We start from the raw sequence: 24,014 nt of genomic DNA on the forward strand, positions 1-24,014 counted from the left end.
AGGTTGGGAGGAACTGTATGCACAACTAATGGACATAATCTAAAAGGGGGGGACAACTGGAGGGAGGGGGGCCACCGGGTGGAGGGGAGCAGAGGGAAGGGAAATTGGCACAAATGTAATATTTTAATCAATAAAACACATTAAATCTGAAAAATAAATAAATAAATAAATTATTAACTTTACCCTTAAAAAAATAAATAAATAAATAAATAGCACCATTTAAGAAAAAAAAAAAAAACAGACTAATTTTTGTTTGGCTTATTATTATCTTCAAATTGCCTTTATTGCCATCCCTATTCCCACTCACTCACTGTTAGTGACATAGGATAGTCAAAAATCTATTTAAGTTTGCAATTTTTTTCAGATGACATTTACCTATTACAATTTGTTTACAATCAATTGTATCTATGTATTAATTCCCTGCCCTATTGTAAATTTAAGGCAAGTCAAGGCAGCTCTATTGATTAATAGTTAAGTGTATGGCTCTGGAGACAAATCCTGTAGATTCAAATATCTCCTCACCCTCTTCTACCTGGGTGACTCTAAGCAAATTACTTACAATCTTTGAGTTTTTATATCCTTACCTTTAAAACAGGAATAAAAATAATATGTCTCTCACAGGATTTTTTTGAGAATGAAACGATATAATTCATATAATGATTAAAGCATTGCTTAACACAAGAAACTTTTTAAATTATTTTTGTAGAACAATTTTATTTTTATTTATTTTCCTTTAGATAAGATGTTTATTTATTGTTTTTCCATTATCATTGAACCTCCTTGTACCCTCGCTGTAATAACCACAGTGTTGTTTATGAGTCCTTTCTCCTTTTTACTCAATCCATCCACCCCTTAATTGCTACCACCATAAAAGATCTCTCTGATTCTGTCTCTATTTTGCTTGTTAATTCAGTCTGTTCATTCAATTCCACATATAAGTGAAATCATAATTTGCCTTTTCTCTGACTGAATTATTTTACTTAGTGTAATGTTATCCAGATACATGCATGCTGTCATAGAGGGTAAACTTTTCTTCTTTATTATGGCCAACAAGGATTCCATTGCATAAATGTCCCATAGTTGTTTTATCCACTCATCTACTGATGGACATTTGGGCTGCTTCCATATCTTGGTGATTGCTGTGTTCTCATTTGTTTCAAGCTTATCTTTTGATTTCTTTCTTGATTTTGTTATTGACCCATTCACTATTTAATAACACGTTATTTAGCTTCCATATCTTTGTGTATTTTTCAGTGTTCTTATAATTGATTTCTAGTTTCATAACATTGTGGTCAGAGAAAATTTTTGATATGATTTAAATCTTCTTAATTGAGACTTGTTTTGTGTCCTATCCTGTGGCCTAACCTAGGAAATGTTTAATGAGCACTTTAAAAGTATGTATATTCTACTGTTTGGGGGTAAAATGTTCTAAAGATATCAGTTAAGTCCATTTGATCTAGTGTGTTGTTTAATGCTGCTGCCTCCTTGTTGATATTCTGTCTGGGAGAGCAATCCATTGAAGTCAATGGGGTATTAAAATCCCCTACTATGACTGTATTTCTGTTCATTTCTCCTTTTATGTCCATCAAGTTTTACTTTACATATTTAGGTGCTCCTATGTTGTGTGCATAAATATTTACTAGTATTATGTCCTCTTGTTGGATTGTTCCCTTTATCATCATGTAGTGTCCTTCTGTGTCTGTTACTATAGCCTTGGTTTTAAAGTCTTTGGTCAGATATAAGTATTGCTACCCCAGCTTGTTCCTTTCCATTTGCATGAAATAATCTTTTCCCGGGATTGATTTAGCTATCTCAAAAACTAAGTGTAATAAGATGGGAAAATTGTGTAGCCAATTTTATTTTTAAATTTAAATCCAAAGTTTCGCTAAAACTAGTTTATTGGACTAAGACTCTTTATATTTAATCTACATCTGTTTAAAATGGTTACAAGTCCTCCTTAAATACTAGATTAGTATACAATTTTTACACATGTTAAATTAGTTGTAAAATTGGCAAGTAATCATAAGAGTTCAAAACTGTACTAGGTTGAATTCAATAAATGTGGTATTCAGGACAATTTAAATATATAAAATATTAAAATATTTACAAATTACTGGTACTTTAATATTTTAATACCCTATACTGCATGTGTATGTTGTTTGTTCTGTGTTGTGCCTGTTTTGTTAGGCTATTCCCTTTTCTCATTCTCTCCTACATTGATTTTATTTACACGATTAAAAAAAAACAAACTGTTTCATTTTGAATATGTCATAGAAGAACAAAACTATAGTACATTGCTAGACCTTTAGAATTGACAGAAGTAAATTAGGACTTGGTTTAACCCCATTATAAAACTTAACTGAGGGCGGTGATCATTTAATAAAAAAATAAAACAACTGCATCGCATTTTAGTATAGCATGTTGCCAATGAATATAGAAATGGCACTTATTTTTGCTAATTCTGTTAATACACTTGTGGAATAATTTCCCTTTTAATTATGTGTCTGTGTGTGTGTGTGTAAATAAAATTTTATATATTTTAATTTTTACTTATAGAGCTAAATTTTTTCACACTATATTGATATTTAACTTTATAATAGAAAACATTAAAATGTTTCTCTTTTTAAAAATTTTATTGTATTTTTTCCATTACTTTTATCCTTTTTGTCCTGTTCCTCCACCCCCTACACCTCCCCCTCCCCCATAGCTGTCATCCTGCTCCATAGCTACAAGTCTGTCTCTATTTTCCTTGTTAGTTCAGTTTGTTCATTAACAAAAGAATTGGATTCAAGCTATGTTCACAAAGTAGATGCTTTGTAGTCAAATAACCCTGGATTCAAGTCCCACTTCCACCACTTGCTGACTGTGGGTCTTTGGGCAAAATTCATAGCCTCAGTGGGCCTCATTCTCTTCACTGATAAAATAAGGAAAATAAAGAGATTAAGTGAGATAACTACTGTGGAACCATTAACAGTTCCCGGGCCATATGGTAAAAAACAAATAAATATTAAACATTATTTTTATGATGATTGATAATTATCAGTTGGCACAATATAATCTACCAAAACAGTTAAATCACATTAAATTGAAGAGGAAGATAGCCCTGGCTGCTGTTGCTCAGTGGATTGAGCATTGGCCTGTGAGCCAAGTGTCCCTGGTTCGATTCCCAGTCAGGGCACATGACTGGGTTGCACACCAGGTCCCCAGTTGGCGCAAGTGAGAGGCAACCACACAGTGATGTTTCTCTTCCCCTTTTTCTCCTTTCCCCTCTCTCTAAAAATAAAATAAATAAATAAACAAACAAATAAATAAATAATTTTTTTTTAAAAAAGTGCTGGTCATAAGGATCCTTTCAGCACCTGCAATTCCTGCCTCCAAAAAAAAAAAAAAAATTGAGGAGGAAGAACAAGAACAACATCTAGATATACTATCCCAGCCAAGAAATTATACTGCTAGCAAATATAAAAGTATTTTACTTTGCTTTGAAAAATAAACATTCATAACGAAACATAGCGAACTTGTCAGTAATATAAACCAATCAGTAAAGATTATTAATACATGTTATGGGCAAATCATTAATGCACATAGTTTGAGACCTTGTGAATTGATTACGAATACCAGTTTCACAAAGTGGTAAAGGGTGGTTTTATGACACTTTGATAAGCTATACCAGTTGCATGTTCTAAAGACACAGTTGCATGGAAGAGAATTTTAGAAAAAACAGATACATTATTGCCAGCAATTATACATGTAGCTCATAAATGTTATTCAATATAAATAGAATTTCAGAGAACCTAAATGCTTTTTATATTTTTTGTTTCTCCCAGAGAGTTCATTAAGAGCTGTATGAATTCTAGCAAATGCACTTAACACAATTTTGTCCATGAAGACTGAAAGTTCTATCTTTAATTTAGGCAAATTAAATTGATCCTTCTCTAATCAATCACTAGATTGGGTTTTTATTTCCCTAACAATGCTAAGTTTGGTATATTCACCTAGAAAATAGCCTCAAATAATGCTTAATAAATGTTCAGAAAGTGAATTACATGTAACAACTACTTTTCACTTCTGTCTCTCTGTTGACATGTTAAAAATAAGATAAAATGCATTAAACAAAATGATTATGTTCTTTATTTCTGTAATGTTAATTAAGGAATAATTATTGTAAGTAAAATAAATGACTGAAGTAAAATATTAATGTTTCAGAACTAAATGCTAACATGATAGTAGTCATCTATTAAAACAAATACCTATTTTCCTTTTATTTTACCATGTTTAAGAAGGAATTATCAATGAATGAATGAAAAATCATATGATATTATGCAGAAAAACAAAGTCTTGGACAATATGAAAATAGTGTTTCATTGTTTCTATTATTAAATGCTAATATCATATACATACTCTAATATAAGAAGATGATAGTTTTATCCTACCTTTTTGATCTATCTTTTCATAAATGGTTTTGACTTACACTAAGCAATAATGACTCTTTTGCTTGACCTCTCCATGCTTTTTATGGAAGAGCTAACCTGAGGTTGTGGACTCTGTGATCACAGAGACAAACTCTCACGTAAGACTTCAGTTCCATCAGAACTGTGTTCAAATTCATCTCACTATTGCCATCCCAGATGATGACACCAGCTCAATAGATAAGAACCACAGTCACAACACACTCACCGCAGTTGGCCTCATCTGATGCATCAGCACAGTCTGGGTCTTCATCACAAACCCACAGCTTGGAAATGCAATGCTTGGTAGTTTTACATTGGAAATAGTCTGGAGAACAGCTGTTTTCAGCTTAAGAAGAAAACACCTATTAAAATGTAGCTTTGGACCAGGATACTTTATATAAAAAGCAACTAGACAAACACATGTTTAAGATGAAAATATTTTATTCTCTAATTTAATAAGGCCCTGAAGTGAGTTTTAACTTTTAATTATAATGTATCCCTAATATTCTTTCAGTAGAAATAAATAAAACATATTTATCCAATGATGCATTTGATAAAAATCTGATTTTTCAAATCAGTCCCTCTAAAATTATATTAGATTTTAAAACTAATTTTATAAACAAAGTGTTAAGTGTCTTTATAAGTTTTTCATAATAAATAAATTTTAAAATTTATACATATGCAGTTTTATAAATGGAAAAATAATGAAATTAGAAGATATTAGTCAATGAAGAAATAAAAAGCATAAAACTTCCCAAAATCTCTAGTTGTGCTGAGTTTTTGAGGAAAGAGGTGAACATCTGACTTAGACTGTCAACTGCATCACACATCCTAGTCTATTTAAGGATCAGCTTTAAGAATGGCTAACCATAAAGGACTGGTACTGACTTTACAATGCATCATCTTAATCAAATTGCTGGATGACTGCACATTATTTACTGATATAAGTTTTAGGGGAATAAAATAGAACTTCAGCAAGACAGAAATGTTGACAGCATATCTGTTGGAATCCTGAAACTTGACAGGTGTTCTGTCATTCGTAGCCCGTGTGAGTGTGAGCTCCCCAGCCTTCCTGACTACACACATGAATGTAAATTGTTTTTCCTTTCATTTAAAGTTATTTGAATTTTGGTAGAGATTAAAATAAGTGGTGAATAAAATAAAAAGTGTTTTACTATTGCTCTTTGAAAGTAGCTTGTTAATATACATGAAAGAGGGTACTATTTACAGTTTTTAACAAATAACTTTGTTGTTATTTTGCCCAGATTTTGTTTCTTCTCATACATATAAATGTATTTTATGGGGAAAAACAATATCTAATTAAAGTGGAGTTAATTTCAAGTAGCTAATTAATCAATGGAAGAAAATTACCTGTACCTACTTACTATAAGCAACATATATATGAAAAATATTTCATAATCATCTGTATTGTTGTTTTTGCTTCTCTTAAGGATATGAATGAATGAATGAATTATACTTCATTTTTGTCAAAATATCCAGGTAGCTTTTTAAGTAAAGATCACCCTTGTTTTAATTTTCTCTGTATTCTTCACATATAGCTTCTTAATCCATCCCAATAAATGGCTATTTGAAATTATTTGACGTGATTGTTATATTTTTCCTACACTATGAATTTACACTGCACAATTATAATTTTTAGACAAATTTCAGTTGGGAGTCAGAAGTAAGACAAGGCAGAACATTTTAAGGTGACTTACGGCAGTCCCTTTCATCTTCCTCATCCCCACAGTCATCTTGTCCATTACATCTGAGGTTTGCGGGGATACATTTCTGATTCTTGGTACACTTGAACTGACCAGAGAGGCAGACATGTGTATCTAAAAGATAAAAAGAGCAAAGTTATTTGTGCTGAAATCTGTGTCTGCATTTAAATCAATGAGGACATAATCAGTTAAGAATTAGATTTATGACCCTTAGTTAAAAAATTAATCACCTACCACAGTTGAGTTCATCAGAATTATCTCCACAATCATTCTCCCCATCACAGATGAAAGCTGGCAGAGCACAGAGTCCTGTTCCACACTGAAATCGGCCTGGCTGACATTTAAATTCAGCTAGGGGAAGAAACATACAGGGGTCATGGAATAACAATCTTTGCTCGTGTTTTCTTAAAAAGAGTTTTTCTGACATTCAAAATGTTTATAATATTAGTATATTAAACATACCAAAGAACATTTACATAGCCATTAGATTCAGATGCACAGCTAAGCTATGAGGAACTCGGACTCAAAATTATATATTTCATAAACTAACAATTAACAACATAGAACTATATATGTTTAAAATAACATGTCTCCTCACTTCAAAAAAGTAATATTGAAATGTTAAATGGAATCAAACTCATTGTAATTTTTAAAAATAGTAATTCCAATATCATTTTTTAAAAATTCACTTTACTTTGCTGTCTGCCATTTGTAAGAAAGGAAATTCTGTCCTCAAAACACTCCCTAACACTACATAAAGCAAGTGCTTTTTATAAGTATCACATTTTAAATCAGATGGGGGACCCAAAAGAAAAAAATTATGCTCTGGGGGGCAGGCCCCTTGTAGTACAGGCTTTCCGAAACCATTTGTATCAGTGTACCAGCTGGCGTTGTTGTGAGGCTCTGCATTCAGCTTCAGTGAATTTTTTTGGTTTTGTTTTTGAAGAGTCTTTCAAGGCATTTGCCTATTTCATGATGGGTGATTTAAAAGTGCACCTACCCACACTATGCTGAGTGTTCAGAAGTTTTTGAGCAAAAATGGCATGACCCCTGAGCCTTACCCTCCTTATTCACCTGATCTTGCCCGGAGACACTTTTTGTTTGTTTTTTTCCCCAGATGAGAAAGTCCTCAAAGAGAAACATTTTACTGAGGTGGAAGAGGTGAAACATAAAATGGCAGAAGTACAAAAAGGCATCAAAAGGGACAAGTTCAAAAGCAGTTTCGAGCAATGGAAAAAACATCTCGATAAGAGTATTACATCAAATGGAGAGTACTTTGAATGTGACTAAAGTTTAAACATGTAAGAATAAATACACAGGTCTTTATAAATAAATTTCATTTAGGGGGTCCTCCCTTCTATATTCATTTCTATAATTCTATTAAAATATAAAGGTGATATTTTATAAGTAGTAAAGATTTTTATATACCATACATAGTTTATCATAGTAAATAAATCTCAGGTAAGAGTTCATTTTATCTGCTATATTTCTGGGTTTACAAAAGGGTCAATAATAATAAAGTAGAATTTATTGAGTATCTACTATATATCAGACACTGGTGAGGCTCTTTCATATATAGTTATTAACTGAATCTCATCATAAACATCATAACCACCTTTATAAATGAGGAAATTGTCTTATTGTTGTAAAATTTTCAAGTGTCAGACTTAGAATTTAAATCCAGATCTGAATCTGAATTCTTCTCACAAACTTACAGGCAATAAAACACTTATTTTTTTGAATGATGATCATAATGTATGTTACTAATCACTGACTTTGAAATTAATATAAACTAATAAATACTTACTAATCAGTCAATGAAATGTTAATAAATTACATTTTAAACTTTGGGAAATAAATTATGTTTTATTATTACAATATTGAATTAAAGTTTCCTTAACATTAAAAAAAATAACTCTTAATACATGCTGATTTTCACAAAAGTGAGTTATAAAATGTTAAAAGTCATGTACTTCCAATCTATAACATTAATCACACTAAATGTAAAAAGTGTGCTATATTTAATATTCTCATAATCTAAACATGCTCATTTCTTTTTTTCCTATCACTTCCTATAAATTTTCTTGTTATATTCCTAATTTGATGTCTGGGAAATAAGGGGGAAGCCTCTCTGACTTTTAAAATTGTCTTTAGAATGATCCTCGGTGAATTAGAATATCTTGGGAAATGTAACTGCAAACTCATGATGTCAGAGAATTCTCAATGCATTTCCCTTATTTACATTTATGTAAAAACATTATGTACATTTCCAAGTATGTGAAACTTGGATAAAGTTTTCTTTATTTTTAAGGTACAATTACAGGTATGGTCAGTAACTCTTAGTAGACACAAATTTAGATGATGCACCTACTCAAAAATGAATACTAAACATGTCACAATCTCATGTACACCCTTTTCCACCTCACCATCACCCTCAAAACAAAGAATCATGCTTACAGATATTAGGTGTTGTTCACCCATCAACTTCAAGTAAGAGATCATTTATTAAAAGATCATAAAAACAATGCCACCAATAAAAACATGTAGTATTGGTATTTAACCAAGATAAGAATCAAACAGAATCTCTTGGATATAAGAGGTCCCTTTGGTTCCTCTCAAAAGATATTAAGGTTACATTTGCTTACCATACATTCTGTAAGTGGGAAAATGTGAAAAAAACTTATTATACTAAATTTATAGTTAATTTTTTATATTAATATAATTATAACATTTCAGTCTAGATTAAAATTAAAGTTCAAGAACTTATATTAGAAGGGAAATCATTGGGTGTTAAAAACTTTCTATGCAGGTCATCATGACGACAGAGCCCAGAGAAAACTTCAGAAGATCTGAACAGGAAAGCTCACCTTCATGTGATAACTAAGTTAACACATTATGTATGTTTATTTCTATCAATTACAAAAATAAGCTGTATTTACATTTTTACTATATCCTGAGGGAGTTTACATTATTATGGGGAAATTAATAATGTTTTTTAAATGAATAAATCTTAATTTGTACATAATGTAATTCCTTATTACTTTGATATTCCTTTCTAGCCAATAATTTTTAAAAAATAACTCAGGTATCGTCGTCGGCAGCCGTCCGTCTCGAGAGACGATGGTGTAGCTTCTTAAGAGTCTATCTGCACCGCCGAGAATGGCTGTGCAGTCTGACTCGGGAGTGACACGGTATCTGTCTCCTCCCGTGTTGAATCGACATCTTGCGATGACGCTGAAGCTACAGAGCCTGGGCAGGGTAATATGGAGGGTCTGCTGTTGCCCATGCAGCAGACCCCCCCTCTCTTCGCAGCTGAAGGATCCAAGGGAAAGACGAAGTCAATACAGCTTGGGTTCAGGTGCGCCGCAGGAGTTGCCGGTGTTGACTACAACGTCAAACCGCCTTAGGGACTCCGGCTCCGGATTTTCTGTCGGGGTTTACTCCCTTAGCCTTTCCCCTGAAGAGGTATGCCGCAAGGCAGCGGAGGTTTTTTGGAGTCAGAGTTTTCCTTCTCTGATGTACCCTGACTGGAAGATTGAACCAGCGACACTTAGCTCGCAGGCCGACGCTCAATCCACTGAGCTAAACCAGCCAGGGCAACTCAGGTATAATAGTATATATATATCCCATTCAGATACTACTTTTTATATATTATTTCTCACAGTGAAAACAAAAAACTATTAATAAATCAAAGAGCTATAGATCTTTCAAAATCATAAAAAAGAATATTAGAAAAGTGATGACTTTCATAACAATTTTTCTTTTTATTTAGTATATATTACTGTTTTTCAAACATACAAATGAACTATGTGAAAAAACTTCAAATGAGTGATGGAATAAATCTTGTCTCAGTAACTATCTAGTGATTGTGATGAAATAAAGCTTGTCTAAGTAACCATCTAGTGACTCTAGGTAGAAAGTATACAGAAGAAAGTAGCTAGCTTTCACTATGACAGACTGTCTTTCTTTAGTGCGAGCCTAAGAAAAATCTTGAATGTCATGTCAAGGCCAAATCACGATAACCATACCCTGAGATGTTGAGGGAATTATCATGATTGACTATAAGCACCTTCAACTTGACAGGTCAGTATTGGAATGATCCATGGAGTGAACTGTAAAGGTCATCAAGGAAGAGTCTGTTGATTGCTCATTACAAGAAAAGTTACCAAAGATAGCTAAAAACAATGCACCTAACCATGCCAATCACAGTCAGATGTCAAGACATACATAATTGCTAATACTTTAAGCAACTACTAAGAGCATACTAAAGTGCCTAACTGAAAACTAATGATTTATATTGGAAAAATCTGACTTTTCATAAATGTTTAGTGTATTAATAATGACAGAAAAGTGGGAAATTGTCTTTCTTAAAGCTAAAATTTCAGTCATTGAGTGACATTCTGAAAACTTGCCCATTATTTACTCCAAACTGGTGGTGTATTAAGTCAAAATTGTGCTGATTGTTACTCTACTGATAACTACATGAAGCAATGTAGTCGTTCTACAAGGAAAATATAAACAGAAAATAACTAACATCACTGATAGTATCACTCTAGATGTAATAGTTACAGATACATATGCAAAGCATTGCCACAAATTTTGTTGTATTTTTAAATACAGACATATAAATTCTTTCTATTACAAGTTTAAAAAAATAGCAGAAAGCAATACTGTATAGATCTAGCTTCAATTTTCTCATGTCTTGGATTTAAGGAGCTCTAAATTCTAAATTCCTACATTTCCCAGTGTACTCACGACAGTCATCGGGCTCATCGGATCCATCGCCACAGTCATCGACGGTGTCACATTTCCACCAGAATGGAATACATTTATCAGTTTTGCAACGAAACTGAAAAATGAAAGATGAAAGAAAGAGAGAAAGATTAAATATATAATTCTATTCATATAAAATGGATATAATGTGTATTTAAAAACTCATTGACAGAGCAGCCTAGCCTAATCTCTTGATGCTATGTGAACTGTGATGGATTCAGGTAATTCCAAGATAGGGAGTAAATGCACAACAACCAAGAGCAAAATGATTTGCCAGTAATCTGTCAGGAACGTGCATTGTCCAGGAAAACCTCCTGAGATTGCCTGAGAACAGAGATCACCCATTGACATATTGTCCATGGGTGCTTTTGTCCCACAACCAAGGTGAGTAGTTGAGATTCTACAGAATCCATGTGACCAGCAAAGCCTGAAATATTTATTATGTGACCCTGTATGGAAAAACTTTGTTAAACACTGAATAGGGCTAAATTTTATTAGAAATATCAGGAAGAGGTATTTAGTTATACTAATTTAGTTCATGAAGTTAACTTAATCGTGTTGTATTTTCTTAGGAATCTTGGACAATTCAGTTCACATCTCTTAATCTGTTTCTTAGCCAATAAATTAGGAGGTGAAGGTAATCTGAAAGGTTGTTTCTAGCTCCTTCACACTGTGATTCCATGGGATTTCCTGATCATTCAGCATATTGCCTTTCGTCATAATGAATATCTACTCTAAATAAATTTTAAGAATTCTTCTTTAAAGCAGTTGAGATTGATACACTTATTTTCAGTTTTTAGAATTCTCAATAAATACACGTGATCTTTTAGGATAAATAAAAATTTTTGATAACTTAAAACACATAAAATTAAGAATGCATTTCTTTGGCTATATTTAAAAAAGTAGAAACAGAAGGAAACTGCTGTAATAAAACTTGGTTATAAGATTATTCAAAGCACAGTTCACTACCATATTTATTAATGTGTTGTTGTGTTAGGGTGACCATAGCCAGGACCCCCACCTCCATGCACATGTATTTTCATTTTTCTAGGTCACCTTGATCTAAGAGAATTCCTAGGTACATACATATCACACAGCTCCAGTTGGCCATGTGCCACCTTTGTTAACTTCATGTACTTTACACATATGAGCCCCTGCTGTTCAGGCAGTGTAGATGATTTTGGGTCCAGCGACTCCCATGTCCTCGCTTGCCACCGTGAGGCAGATGCTTTGGCCCTTCTCTTTGCTCACTGGCCGCAAGACTATACTGAAGGCAGAGCCTGTTGTTCCTGTCCTCGCCAGCTGTGGCAAGACTGAAGGTGGATTTGATTCCTGTTTTTGCCTGCTGCCTCATCAAATCCAAAGTAAACCTGCTTGGAGCTAAGCTCCTGCACTACATGTGTTTTATTTGGTGTATTGTCCCTTTCCATTTAAAATAGTTTAAAATAACAGTATTAAGAAAGATAATTCTATTACTTACAGAAATAGAAAATTGTAACTCCTTCCTTTTAAAATAAACCATGAAATGAAGACTAACAATAGAGAAATTAGTTGAAAATATTATATGGCAATATTTACTTATAGGCTATTTAACATACACATAACTTGTTACCCATGAAATGTTTCAAATTAATATTCTAAGGAAGGTGATGCAAACTGAAGTTAATTTCTCAGAGCAGAATACAGAATTATTGTTCCATTCATTGAAGGCCAACTGTACACAGAAATCAAGAAAGCTCAGTCAATTAGTTTCTTAGTGGTCTCAGACCAGAAACTAATCCCTTTCTTAACAACATTCAGTTCTAGGCTTACTCAGATTTGGAAAAGGAATTTAAACAACATTATACTTTCCACACAGAAAACACATGCATCTGAAATAGTTATCAAAAAGATTCACTTTAAATTATTGAAACCAATCAATAAAGTGTAATATATTTATTGTAGAACTAGTTTTTCTTCTTTATTTTAATAAAAATCCAGTGAAAATCACATATCATAATATTCATCTGGAATTTAAAATATTAGTTAATTTCTTGGAATTTATGTTGGTTTTGAATTGTTTCTGTTATAAATCCCCATGTGAGTTACTAAAAGCAAAGTAGCATTTATCATACATAGCATGTTATACACCAGACACATCTGTAACACAGAAAAATATAGTCTAGGTTCAATGTTCTCTACTGAAAAATGGATTAGCAAGCTAAAAATTTTGTTTATTTAAAATACTGTTACTTTCTTAAAGTAAGAGAAAATTTGATATTAATCTTTGCTGAACCTGTCTGAATATAATGGACTTGATTCAGGATGGATTTACATTATTTTTAAAAGACTGAATATGTTCAGTCTTCCCAATTGACTTAATTTTTTAAAAATACACATTTCTAAATGTACTAAATATGTCTGATTTAAATAAGTGCCAAGTATTGTAATTATATCATATTATGGTTTTGCACACCATTTCATTTTTAATGATAAAATAAAAAGGCTTTGAGTTAAGATAAGGCTGAGGTAAAATATACTTATGTTACATTTTATGCTAGTCAACATTTTATTCATTACTCTCAGGGAAAGATCTCTTGTATTTTGTGTCTCAGCTTCATGGCTTTATTTTTCTCATACTTAAATGCAGTAACTTAAAAAAGATAAATGCTAAGTATAAAACATTCTTTATGGTAAATGTTCTCCAAGATTAATATCTTTATAAAATAAATTGCAACCTGCAATTATCATCCCCAAGAAGAAGCTATGAAGGAACTACTAAATATATGTCTACTCAGACAAATACAGGATTAAAATGCAAATCCCACATATAGTGAAGTTCAATTAAAACAGGAAGAGTCTCCACTTAGAAGATAAGTAATGCCATTTTTAAAGTACATTTCATTTTCTAATTTAAATGATTTATAAATTTAATATTTAAAGATGTTAGTGCTACAAAATTGGTTTAATTTTGATTTTTGTATGGATCTTCATATGTTCATTTTCAATCCTAACATAATTCTTATTGATGTGATTTGCCTATTTTATTTTTCTAAAACATAATATTGTTTTGGCATATAATATTGGTTGCAATAACTAGATGATAACAAATCAAAATTACTTAGTAAGATAAATTAAAAATGCAACATTTATATCAGAAGCTTAATGATATGATTATAAAGTACCTAGATTATTTGCTTCATTCTAATGTCTACTTCACTAAAATTTATGTTTCTATAACCTGACTTTTGTACAAGCAGTGCACAATAGCGTTTTCCTCTCGTAAAATCAGAAAAGAATCAGAGACAAAATGGCTTTATAAACCACAACACTTACAGGGATAACCACTAATGGACTGTGTAAGCTGTTCTTCATTAAGGTTTTTTTTTTTTTAAGATGAAACAAATCAAGCAATAACACTTTTTTTTCCAGGAAGTTTTGTTAAAAATAGAGATATCTGATATACTATATTTTGTTCTCTCTTGCTATTGTTGACTATTTTAAAAATCCATGCAAAACATTATTGGCAGTATTTGCAAAATTATACTGCAGTGGTTTCATCATTGATACTAAATTGAGAAATTATTTAATTATATAAAAATTTCTATTCTACATTGATCTAGATTTTCATTTAATTAATAGGAGTTTTTGGCATTAAATTACCATAATTATAGGTTTTCTTATATAATAATTTGAAACATTTTATTCCTTTTATGACTACAGCAAGACTGATGTGTTATTACCTAGGCCTTGCTGTGTGATAGTCACCTCAAGCATTCTTTTGCTCCATTTTCTGTTGGGTATTGAGGCTCATCACACTGTAAGTGACTTAGGCAGGCATCATCTCTACTTAGTCACTTAAAGCATTAGTGTTGGGCCTCAACAGAATGAATTGTGGACCACTCCAGAACCAGGGACTAGAGGTTTTTTCAATGTCACCTGGAGGTCATGTTGGAAATGTGTCTAAATTAAACAGTACTATCAAGAATATTATTTTAAAATTTAAAAGAAGATGGGATTTCTCCTTTAAATTCTACCTCTAGAAATAGTTTGCTTAATTTACCTCTCATAATAACTTAAGTTTCTAGTTCTCTAAAAATAATGTATTTTGTTTACATACACGCTTAGGGGATTATAATTAAAACAACACACATTGTAAGGACAGAAGAGACTGTCACCTTCCTATTGGCAGTTTATACTAATTACACACATACTCTGAGTACATTCCAGTTGCACTAGAGGGCAAGGGCAATAACATTTACTATGCACTGGGAACTTTTCCTATTTAAGTACTCATAACAATGTCCTGCAAATATTATCATTCCTATTTAAAAGATGAGAAGAGTGAGGCACCAAGAAGTTAAGGAACAAACTCAATGTAATCCAGCAAATTTAAAGTAGAGTCTGGGTTACATTCACAAGAAGTTTGGCTTCAGAGTCTGCGCCCTTAACTATTAAACACACTGCCTCCTTGGAAGAGGGTCAGTCTTTTTTATTAGTAAAGTTCTTTAGTATACGATGCTTATAGTCATAACCTGAGAGGCAGGTTGAGCTAGCATTAGCTTCTCCATTTCAAAAACACAGACACACTAAGAGATATTTAGTCTCTTCCATGATGTCACTGCTAGAACTGGAAAACAAGCAAATTCAAAACACAGAATTCTAATAATTAATTTAGTCATTAAAAAAACAAATTACACAGTATATTTGAGAATAGTATCTTAAACAAGATACTGACACAAATAAAACACAACCAAATGTTATAGTGTCATATGGGCATTGCCCCAAATTTTAAAGTAATAAAAGTACAATCATGCAACTACTAGTAAGTAGAAAATTTAAATTCTAGAATACATTTACTATAAATAACTACATTAAAAAAAAGAGAGAGAGAGACTTCCAGGCAAGATAGAGGCATAGACAGACATTCTGTGTCTCTCTCCACAACTAAGAAGGAATGCAACTGTCTCAAGACTGGAAACAACCAGAAGTTCCAGAAAATCAAATTGTATGGAAGTCCAGAAAACAAAGATATAAAGAAGAAATACTCATTCAGACAGGTAGGAGGGGCAGAGCCAGGGTGGAGAGGACATGGTATGGTGGTGGCAGCAGGGCAGCGGCAGCAGCGGGCTGGGAGAAAGCCAGTCCCACGTTTTAAGGAGTCAGGAGGGACACTTTGGGAGCATTCCCTGCTCCTCACCGGACCTTACAGCCCATGGTCCCAGCACCAGGGAAAATCAAGCCTCATTGCTTCTGACTGTGTAGACCAGTGGGGGGTGGGGTGAAGGCAGAGAGTGCAGGTCTCAGCAGAGGGGGCGAATGCTGGTCAGGCGGCATTGTTCCCTCTCAGACCCCTCCCCCACATACAGCGCCACAATGTGGTGAAACAGGTCACCCTGTACTGATGAATCCCTAAGGCTCTGCCCCTTACAACATAATGGGAGCAACAGCTCTACCTGGGACATGGAGGCAAACAAACATAGGAACCTGTCAGAATAAGGACAGGCCCAAAAGGGGAAACAAATCAAGGTTCCAGTGGTAGAACTAAGTGATGAAGAGATAGCCAACCTAACAGATGAGGAAACAGACCACCTAACAAATATAAAATTCCAAACACTGGTGATGAAGATGCTCATAGGCTTGACAGATATATTTGAGTACGGCAAATGCATAAGAGGAGAAGTGAAGGCTATGCTAAGTGAAATGAAGAAAAATTCACACAAAAACAATGGTGAAGGGAAGGAAACCGGCGTTCAAATCAATGATTTGGAATATGAAGAAGAAGAAAAAAACAGTCAACCAGTGCAGAATGAGGAAGCAAGAATTGAAAAAAATGAGGAAAGCTTCCCAAAGTTTGCAAAGGAGATGGACTTACAGGTCCGGGTAGCATGGAGGATCCCGGACGAGCTGGACCCAGAGGGGACCACACCAGGATGCATCATGACTGAGATGCCAAAGGTGGAAGGTAAAGACAGAGTCGGGGTGGGGGCAGCAAGAGAGAGGTGGAGAGTTGCCTACAGGGGGGCCTCTAGGACTATCAGCTGATTTCTCAGGGGACACTTTGCAGGCAGGAAGGGACTGGCAAGCAGTATTCAATGTGATGAAAAGCAACCCACAACCAAGATTACTCTATCTAGCAAAGCTATCATTTGGAATGGAAGGGCAGATGAAATGCTTCCCAGACAAGGTGAATCTAAAGGAGTTCATCATCACCAAGCCATTATTATATGAAATGTCAAAGGGACTTATTTAAGAAAAAAAATATCAAAACTATGAACACTAAAATGACAGCAAACTCAAAACTATCAACAACTGAATCTAAAAAATAAAAACAAAATCCAACTAAGCAAACCAGAATAGGAACAGAATCATAGGTATGGGGATCATTTGGAGGGTTATCAGCTGGGAAGGGAGAGGGGGAGAAATGGGGAAATGGTACGGGGACTAAGAAGCATAATTGGCTGGTACAAAATAGACAGGGGAAATTTAAGAATAATATAGGAAACGGTGAAGCCAAAGAACTTATATGCATGATCCATGGACACGATCTAAGGGGGGTGGGGTTGCTGGAGGGAAGAGGGGTACTGGGCAGAGAGGAGCAAAGGATAAAAAAAGTGCAACTATTGTAACAACATAATCAATAAAATATACTTTAAATTAATTAATTAATTAATTAATTTTAAAAAGAGATTTCAGGAGGAAAATATTTAGATCATATAATTTTTTGGACACAGACAACAATATGGTAAAGACTGGAGGGAGGGCTGGGTAGAAGGAAACAGGAGGGGAAAACTGAGGGCATCTGTAATAGTGTTAATAATATAAAGAAATTAAAAGATGAAACAATATAATTTTGAAATCTTAATGCACAATTCTACAACACATCATCTGTACACTGCAATGGATGTCCACCCTCCCACCCCTAGTAAATAAATTCAATTCAAAGAAAAAAATTTAGAAATTAATTTCCACACAATTTATCTTTTCCATATTAGGTCATCTGAGAAATGAAGAAGGGCAATACAGAGAAGATTATTTAGGAAGATTTGTGTATTTGTTTAAACTGCATATATCACCTTTTCTTCTTGAAATACATCAAATTTCTGATGATTCTGCTCTGCCCTCTCATGATTTAAAACATTATATTGTAATTGCTTTTCCCTAACTCTGTAAGTTTGTGATGTATAGAAAGATCAGCAATACTACGTTAATAACAACAACAACAAAAATTGATGTTTTGAAGTGTTTAAACAAATAAACAAAAATTAGGTAAAGCTTTTGTAACAGCTTGCCATGTACGCCATGAAATGATTTGAAGACCTCCACTCACCTGACTGGCTGTGCAGTTGGATAAGCAAGTCCTGTTATCAGCTGCAAGATAGAAGTTGGTGGGACATGCACAAGTGTGATTCCTTCCAGGGGCTAAAAGGCAGAGATGACTGCAACCTCCATTATTTATCATACAGAGATGCTTGGAGACTACAAATGAGAAAAAAATAACAAGAATACAAAATAATCAAAACCAATAATGTAATATGATATTTGAAACAAGATCTTTAAGCTCCATAATTTAAAATAGAACTTTGTAATCAAGAACACAATTATTATATATATTATTTTATTTTTTGGAAAAGTCTACTTATGCCCAATGGCATTCATTTTACCATTAAATAATGTTAAGGATGCATTTCCACAAAAACAAGCATTTTAGCAGAAAAAATAATTGTCCAACAGAAAACAGAAACATAGAAGTATTTTAGATGAAAACATACATATGTTTAAAATATTAATGTAAAATAAAACAACAAAACAATGATCTACAATTAATATTGTAGTAGTTTTGTTTTTCTGGGCCAAATTTTTGTTTTAAGCAACATAATCCATACTTCATTTCATCACAATGAATAGATTCTCACATGCTTTAAGAAACTTACTATATTTCTCCTTTTTACAATCCTAGAGCTATTTAAAAATAACTTTTTACCCAGCGCTCCAGAAACTAAGGATCTTATAACTATTTTGTAAATAAATTATTTTAAGAATTCAGTCTCCACTTCTTCAACCACATGAAGTATTGTCATTTCTGCTTAATATGATTCAACAAATCAATAACTGTCTCCACTATTATTGAGCTTCCAATTATACCCATTGATAGCAGTGTCTTCTATCAATTGAATTCATTTTATACAATTATGGTAAATAATAAACTCTCATACAATTTCTCAAAAATAAATTTACACTTAACCTTGGAGGAAACAAAAATGGAATGTTACTAAAAGATGTGGATGCATATATGGAAATCATGGAAAGAATAATTACCATCAGGTTGTCTATAAGAATGATACACCTGGATATCTGTGATGGCATGCCATGAGTTAATCAGTGAGAGTCTGTCTGCTCCCGAGGTTTTATGCGCACGGCTGAGTGACTTGGTTTTCCCATCAGTCCAGTAGATGTAGTCTTCAAACAATGTTAGTGCAATCACCCCTGGAATATCTTGATTAGGGACTGTAATAGGAGATGGTAAGATTAATGTTCAGTCTTGGAAGACTGCCAGTTAAAATACTCAATACTACATGGGCTGACAGATACACCGGTTACAGAACTTCATGTGAATAACTGCTGTGACAACTTGTCAGGCTGGCAAGGTTCTTTATTACTGAGGAAGAGAATGCAGGATCTGGCACAGTAGTGTGCTTTGCTCAGATTTAGTTCTGTTCAACCACTGGGAAGAAAATGAATGCTATCCTGCTCACAAATAATGATAATGGTTGCTTCACTAGAAACAAACAACGTCCAACATTTAACAACTGTATATATACATACAGTTGTTCTTAACTTAAATCCTTAAATCTACAGGTCATTTCATTGCTTTCCCACTTTTAAATTGGTTAAATTATATGTCCAGGATGAAATTTCTATCTATCTGGAGATAGAGTGACTATAAGACTACTATTAACTATTTTAGTCACTGAGGTTTTATGAGTATTTTCACTTGCAAAATGAGATGGGATAGAGATGGAGAGAAATAAAAACGTGACAGATAACAATGTATTATGCAGTTTTAACAGCCATAAAACTGTTTAATTGCAAATTTAAATTGCTTTATAATTATGTGTTCATTATAGGGTTGTGTTTAAGTGTAAACTGTAGATTGATCATCACAGATATAAATTTTTCTTTCAAAGGACTCCTGGGTCCTATCAGGTGACTAAGATATAATAGAATTGTTTGGTGGCTTGAAGTTTAATAATTTTAAACCATAATAGAGAATGTTTTCTCCAAAAATTTAAAAGCAATACATGAAAGAAAAGTGGAAATTTCCCAATTTGCACAAACAGTCCAATATATTTATCTGTATTGATTTTCAGGTCTAATTTTAGAAACTCTGAGAAAATATTTAATAATGAAAAATGGTACTGTAAGTCAAGTAATATGTACTTTATATAAATTAGATTTTAATGACTAAGTATTGTTGACATCATCTTCATTCAGTAACAATAGAACACTATCACAATTTATAAAACAGTTCAATCTTAGAATGTTTTACAGCTTTATTTTTAAAATTCTGTATTAATTTATATTATTGGCTAGCAGCAGAAATTTTCAATATATTGGTTGGTTATTTTTATTCTGATGAGCTAATGTAATTAAAGAATTCACTATGACTTGGGAAAATAAAAATGAAAGAAATAAGATGAGACTCCTCCAAATATGTAACAATTTAAGCCATTGACTATTATCTATATGTAGTGTCTAGCCAGAAATCTATTTCAGAACAGGTATGATTTATATAAAAAGATGTAAAAATCAAGAAGAATCCAGATGTGCACACATGATACAAACACGCAGCCTAAGTTATCTGTGTACTCCTATACACATGGAGCCCATCACTAAAATGATAAGTGAAAAAATAAGCAAAATAGAGACAGACTCGTAGATGGAGAGCAGTATGACAACTAAGTTGGTGGGGGTGGGTGGAGGTTAGAGGGTGGAGGGATTGAGCAAAAAGGACAAAGCACTCATGGACATGGACAACAGTGTGTTGATTTGAGTAGTGGTTGTATAAGGAGACTAAATGGTAATGGAAAAAGAAAATTAAAAAATAAAAAATAAAATGGTAATGGAATTGGACAGAAAGATTAAGAGAAGGACATTGCAGAATAAATCATGTCTGAATTATTTATACAAATTATTCTCACTTTCCTCCTTTGGCTGTATAAATTCTTTCAGGAAGATAAAACAAATGTGCCAAAATGAACATCTGGGTGAATCTTGGTGATGGGTTATTATTGTTACTATCTTTCAACTTATGTGTATGTTTGGAAATTTTCAAAATAAAATAAAAATTTCCAGAAAAAGTTTGGAGGTCTCAGAAACAGATTTTCTTAAATGAAAAGGACTAATTACATTAATAAATATGGACCTAAAAAGTTAATTATTACTTTAGAAACTCTCAGTCCATCAGAATCAATTTACTTCTTTACAAAAAGTGCTTATTGTAAGAACTTACTTATTAACATCTCAAAAATAGCATAGTCTTTTCACTATTCCAAAAGTAACTATAGCCGACAAATATTTATTAAGCACTTGGGTGCCAGAAAATAGGCCAGTGGTTCTCAATAAGTGCGAGAGACAATTCTGGTCCCACAACAAAAAATTATCAGGCAGATAGTACCGAGGTGGAGAAACCATGCCGCAGGCTATCCACTTTATACACCTCATTTTATTTACTACAACAGCTCTGTTGTACAATAGTAGGCTTCACTTTGCAGGTGACACAGCTAAAATCTGAAAAATTTTAAGTAACTTAACAAAAGGTGGAAGGGAAATTAGTAAATGAAGGTCATGGTATTTGAATCTAATCTGATTTTCTGGCTGCTGAGTTCTTTGCCACTTTACCTCCTAGCACTGTCTTTAAGAAAGCCAACCTAGTTGGGTAAAGTGTGGTTATATACCGAATTGTTTCCCCACAAAATGCATATGGTGAAGCCCTATCTCCCAACATGACTATTTGGAGACAGGGCCTTTAAAGAAGTAACTAGGTTAAGTGAAGTCATTAAAAGCGGGGTCCTAATCCAATATGACTGGTATCCTTATAAGAGGGAGATAACGGGGGTGTGCACATACAGAGAAATTGCCATGGAAGAACACAGCAAGAAGACAGCCATCTGCAAGCCAGGAAGGGGCCTCAGGAGAAAGCAAACTTGCCAATACCTTCATCTTGGATTTTAGCCTCCAGTACCGTGAAGAAATATATCTCCGTGGTTAAGCCACACAGCTTGTGGTATTTTGTTATGGTAGCCTTAGCAAACTAATACAAAGTAATGGAACTAATTTCATAAGCTCCACATAAAAATTATTTTATTTAGTTACTTGATTGCAATTACACTGTGTATTATTTTTAGACATGGGACAATTTAAGTACTAGACAAGTTTGTTATCTCTAAGCTTGTACTGATCACCTACCATAAACCCTCTGTAATCAGATAATCAATATTTACTTATACTATTTGAAAATTAAGTCCTTATTTCAAAAGAAAGATAACATATAAATGAATGTATGGAGCACATAGTAAAATCAAGTGAAAGTGAAAAAAAATTAGTCCCTTTGCCAAGGGTGACCATCTGTTTTATTTAATTCCTTGTTTGATTTTGGCAGTGAATATCAGACTACCAGTGGCAGCTTTATAAGTCCATTCAAGTCTGCTCATTTGGCAAACATGCTTATTTCCCAAATAACATCAAACACAACCACCAGAGTATTTCTTCTAGAAAAATAAAAAATATAAAATAAAGTAAAAACACCAACCTATGTTAACAAGAAGAAATTTAATGGTATATATCTAACATTATACTGACTCCACAAACTACTCTGTAAGAGAAGGTGACATGTACCTTAACACCACAAGTAATGCTGAAGAAAATCAAGCAAACAAAAGAAAGCAAACAAAATCTTTACCTTTTCAGGAGTTCAGCTCATAACTTGGCAGTATGTTTGCATTACCTCTTTAGGACCTAAATCTCGTCACAAGATTAATTTGACTATCTGCTTAACCTTCCGTGAAAAAATTTCTATATATTAACTGCTAAATGTAACTATAAATGAATATATCTGTTTGTTTTTCTACCAACATATGAAGACTTAAACTCACATTGAGAGTAAATGAGATATTCTGAGACAAAGCATTAAATATATTGGTACATGATTCAGAATGAGAAAAATAAAATTTTTACTTTTTGTCATCTCTTTATTTACGTATTTCTACCTTATAGATATATATGTATATATGTATGCCTATATTAAAAATCTGTGTGTATATAACATATTTTTAACAAAAGTATATATATATGTATACATATATATATACACACACACACACACACACACACATACACATATAGGTTATATATATGAGGTCTTCCAGGAGGTATCCAGCCATACAATATGAAAAATATAGACATCTATTGAAGAAGATACAAGGTACAAGAAACAATGTACGTAGGGTTACCAAACAGCAAGGGGGGTCCTGTTGCCCACTGCCACCCTCTAGGCAAAATTTCAGAAGCAAAAGTTTGGAGATGAAGGAAACGGGTCCTTATTCAAATGCAGTCACTTAAGTCTATCAAGTCACAGCTTTAATTACTTAAGCCTATCAATTAAGGCTAAACTTTAACACCTGGGATCTCCTATCCTTTCCTGTTAGTTTCTATAGGGTTAGTTTATAACATAAAACAACAATATACACAAAAACTACACAATTCTGGAAGAATGGCAGGCTTCTGCCTCAGAGTCTGTTCCCTCTAGAACACCCAAAGAATAAAGTTGCCACCCTCTGCCAGGCCAGCCCGATCCTAGGCTATGCCTGGAGTTCCTTCCCATACAAAATACTGTCTTTTGGGAAATGTAGGCTGCTGCAGCACCATCATCTATGTATCCTTGAGCAAGAAGAGCCTGAGAGAACCAGCTCAGGAGCCAGTAAAGCTTGTGAACTAAAGAGCCAGCCCTCTTTTTATTTCCATTGGCTCTGGAGGCATTCAGCTTCTCAGCCAATCCTGTCCTAGATTGCTTTCCATCGCCTCAGCA

The 24,014-nt window shown here is 33.4% G+C and overlaps 1 protein-coding gene across 1 annotated transcript in view; it reads right to left on the reverse strand.

Annotated features, from left to right (window-relative positions):
- LRP1B (LDL receptor related protein 1B) overlaps nt 1–24,014 on the reverse strand; it is a 1,919,366-nt gene that overhangs the window by 207,648 nt on the left and 1,687,704 nt on the right. Inside the window, exons 61-66 of the mRNA XM_090279551.1 lie at nt 19,247–19,435; nt 18,258–18,406; nt 10,931–11,024; nt 6,410–6,526; nt 6,170–6,289; nt 4,678–4,797 (exon numbers count right to left, since the gene is read on the reverse strand). Coding sequence (XP_090135677.1) covers nt 4,678–4,797; nt 6,170–6,289; nt 6,410–6,526; nt 10,931–11,024; nt 18,258–18,406; nt 19,247–19,435 — 789 coding nt within the window. The remainder of the gene's footprint in view (nt 1–4,677; nt 4,798–6,169; nt 6,290–6,409; nt 6,527–10,930; nt 11,025–18,257; nt 18,407–19,246; nt 19,436–24,014) is intronic.

The sequence above is a fragment of the Furipterus horrens genome, unplaced genomic scaffold (genome assembly GCF_987537825.1).
Source record: "Furipterus horrens unplaced genomic scaffold, mFurHor1.1.pri manual_scaffold_1, whole genome shotgun sequence".
Lineage (NCBI taxonomy): Eukaryota > Metazoa > Chordata > Mammalia > Chiroptera > Furipteridae > Furipterus > Furipterus horrens.